The sequence below is a fragment of the Eurypyga helias genome, unplaced genomic scaffold (assembly GCF_000690775.1).
Source record: "Eurypyga helias isolate BGI_N326 unplaced genomic scaffold, ASM69077v1 scaffold21991, whole genome shotgun sequence".
Classification (NCBI taxonomy): Eukaryota; Metazoa; Chordata; class Aves; order Eurypygiformes; family Eurypygidae; genus Eurypyga; species Eurypyga helias.
The window spans coordinates 10,091-12,695 of record NW_010230449.1 but is presented as its reverse complement, the minus strand read 5'-3'; the positions used below and the strand labels follow the sequence as shown (position 1 = coordinate 12,695).

General features: G+C 62.3%; 1 protein-coding gene across 1 annotated transcript in view; it reads right to left on the bottom strand.

Moving 5' to 3' along the window:
• Positions 1-2,605, bottom strand: part of NLGN3 (neuroligin 3) — a 20,870-nt gene that overhangs the window by 9,301 nt on the left and 8,964 nt on the right. The window contains exon 4 of the mRNA XM_010160761.1: positions 1,908-1,972. Within this exon, the coding sequence (XP_010159063.1) occupies positions 1,908-1,972 (65 nt within the window). The remainder of the gene's footprint in view (positions 1-1,907; positions 1,973-2,605) is intronic.

Genomic DNA, 2,605 nt, shown 5'->3' with positions numbered 1-2,605 from the left:
CAATGGCCGCAGCACCCTGCCCGACAGGCAGACCAAGGACGAGGGCGATGCCAGCTGCCAGGACCAGGGAGGGGGCTTAGGAGCCAAACCCAGAGCTCTCCTGGGGGCCACAGCGTGGACCTCCAAAGCCGACCACCGTTGAACAAACCCCTCTCTGGGTGGTGGCAGCCACTTGGCTGTCCCCACGCTGCTGTCCCCTCGGGGGTCTCAGCACATGCAAGAGAGATGTTGGCTGGGCCCGGCTGCTCTTCTCCGGAGCCAGGCTCTGGCCGCGTGCAGGAGCCAGACCCGCGGCCCTCCGCTGCGGGTGGGAGTTGCAGAATCCAGCCCCGGGATGCAGCCCTATGTCCTGTCTTCGGCTGGACCCAAGCCCTTGGCTCCGAGAGTCCTGGAAGCTGGCATTGGGGGGGGGCAGGGATGGGGGTGTGCAGGACCTGGAAGGCGGCGGGGCACTGCTGAGTGCTCCAACATCTGACTCTCCCGACCCCCCTTCCCATGCCCTTGGGAAGGCAGAAACCTGACAGCTGCCTGGATGTGAACCCATGGCACCCCAGTGCCCAGACACAGACATGGTGATGAGGCAGACAGTGTGTGCACGTGTGCGTGTCAGGGAGGTGAGCACGGCACCTGGATGAGGACAGGGCATGAGGCATGGAGTGAGGATGGGGAATGGGACCCCGAGAGCCGGGGAGGGAGGCCTGTGGGAGCGTAGGGGACAGGGAGCAGCCACGCTCCCTCTCTTGACTTGCCCTGTCTGGGGGACAACCTGCCCCTTCTTGTCCCACTGGCCTGGGATCCCTCGTGGAGCTGTGCCTGGGTGCAAGGGAAGAACACCCGTGCTCAGCTCCTGGTACATCTCGCCCACGTTACACGGAGGAGGCAGTTGCGCCTGTCATGGAGACGGTGCCAGGTCCCACATGCCTCCAGTGACCAGCTCTCTCCTGGGCTGGCAAGACTGGACTTGGCCCTCCCTTGTGCTCACCCACACCCAGCACCTTGCTTGGGCATTGCCTTGCCCAGCCTCGGCTGCCCTGGCCGGCCGCTGCTCCCTGCCTCCCTCCCTCCCTCGTGCACGGTGCCGTCCCGGCAGCCAGCCCCCACCGCAGTCCCTGCGGGGCTGGCACTCCCAAGGCACGGCCACATCAACTCAGCGGGGATGCCTGGCCAGGATGGACACGCACCCCACTAACCCCTCCCCACGCCTGGTCCTCCCCACGGCTTGCCCATTGCAGGGGCTATAGGACAGGGTGATGGGTACCTCTGGCCATCTCCCCTTCCAGCTGTGGCCCACGGCTTGGCTAAGGGTGGCTTCCCTTCCATATAGAAAACCTCCTCCCTCCAGGAGAATGAGGATATGGCAAAACCTGTGCTGGCTCTTTTCCTATCACCAGGATGCAGCCAGGCAAATGCTCAGACCTGAGGAGCAAAAAGTGCTCGCAGCTCCCCGGGAACAGATATCACCCGTGCAGCAGAACCAAGGCAGGACATCTCATCCCAGGGCCACCTGCTTGAAATGCGAAGGGCAGGAACATCAGTGCCTGTGCCCGTGACCTCTCCTCCCTGCCACACGCTCCCACCGACACAAAGGGCCATCCTCGCAGCGGAACAGCAGTAATGCGCGGAGACGTAGCGGGGAATAAATGGCTCCTAATCGCTGCGGCACATTTTAGCGTGCGGGGATTTAGCACAGTCGAGTCACTTAGGCTGAATGCCAGTTTACGCCCTGGTACAAGAGATCCTGGGGCACAGGTTAGTGGGAAAAAACAATAGGGTTTTGGTACTGCCAAGAAAAAAGCTTTTCATCTGTTTCCCAGACCCTAAACACCATCTGCCAGGCTGTGCTCAAGCTGCCCTGGGGGTCTTGTACACCATGAGGTTTTACTGTCCTCGGCACATTAGGGCTGCACCCTGGTCGACCCTTCCTCCTGCCTCTTCCTCACATCCCCGCAGCCAAACACACCGGCTCCAGACCCTGCAGATGAACAACCGTGTTTTACTAAAAATAGCTTATTCTGCAGCTTGCTTAGTCCTGGCGTACATCTAGAGTCACATCTGCTGGAAAGCCCACTCTCTGCCTCGGCTGGCGCTAATGCGCCCTGGTTGCAAGCAAGGCCTTGCTCGCGTTGGGTGGAGAAGGAGAAAAAGCAACAGAAACCACGTCCGAGCAGATCTCGGGTGTCCTGGGCATGGCCAGGTACCCTAAGCGTGCCGAGGGTGCCAAGGTGCTGGCACAGCTGCCCTGCAGCAAGGCCGGGTAAGGGCGGAGGGGGAGGTCGCTGGCTCCTGGCTGCACGTCACCGACTCAGGAAGGATGAGGCTGGAGGTGGGATATGACTGGGCTCGGGGTGAAATGGGCCCAGGTGCCCGAGGGCTCCTCTCCTCCCAAGCTGCCATGCTTCCTCCCTCTCCTCGCTCAAGCAGAGCGGGAACAAACTTTTCCTAAAGCAAAGAAAGACCCCACGAGCTTCCCACCCCATCCCGAGGAGGGGAAGGGCCTGGGTGCCCTGCACAGCCAGCCAGCCTGCCCCCCGCCCCGCGCAGCTGCCCGGCACGGAGACGGACACACACAGGGCTCCCTGGGGATGGCAGCGGATGGCGGGCAAAC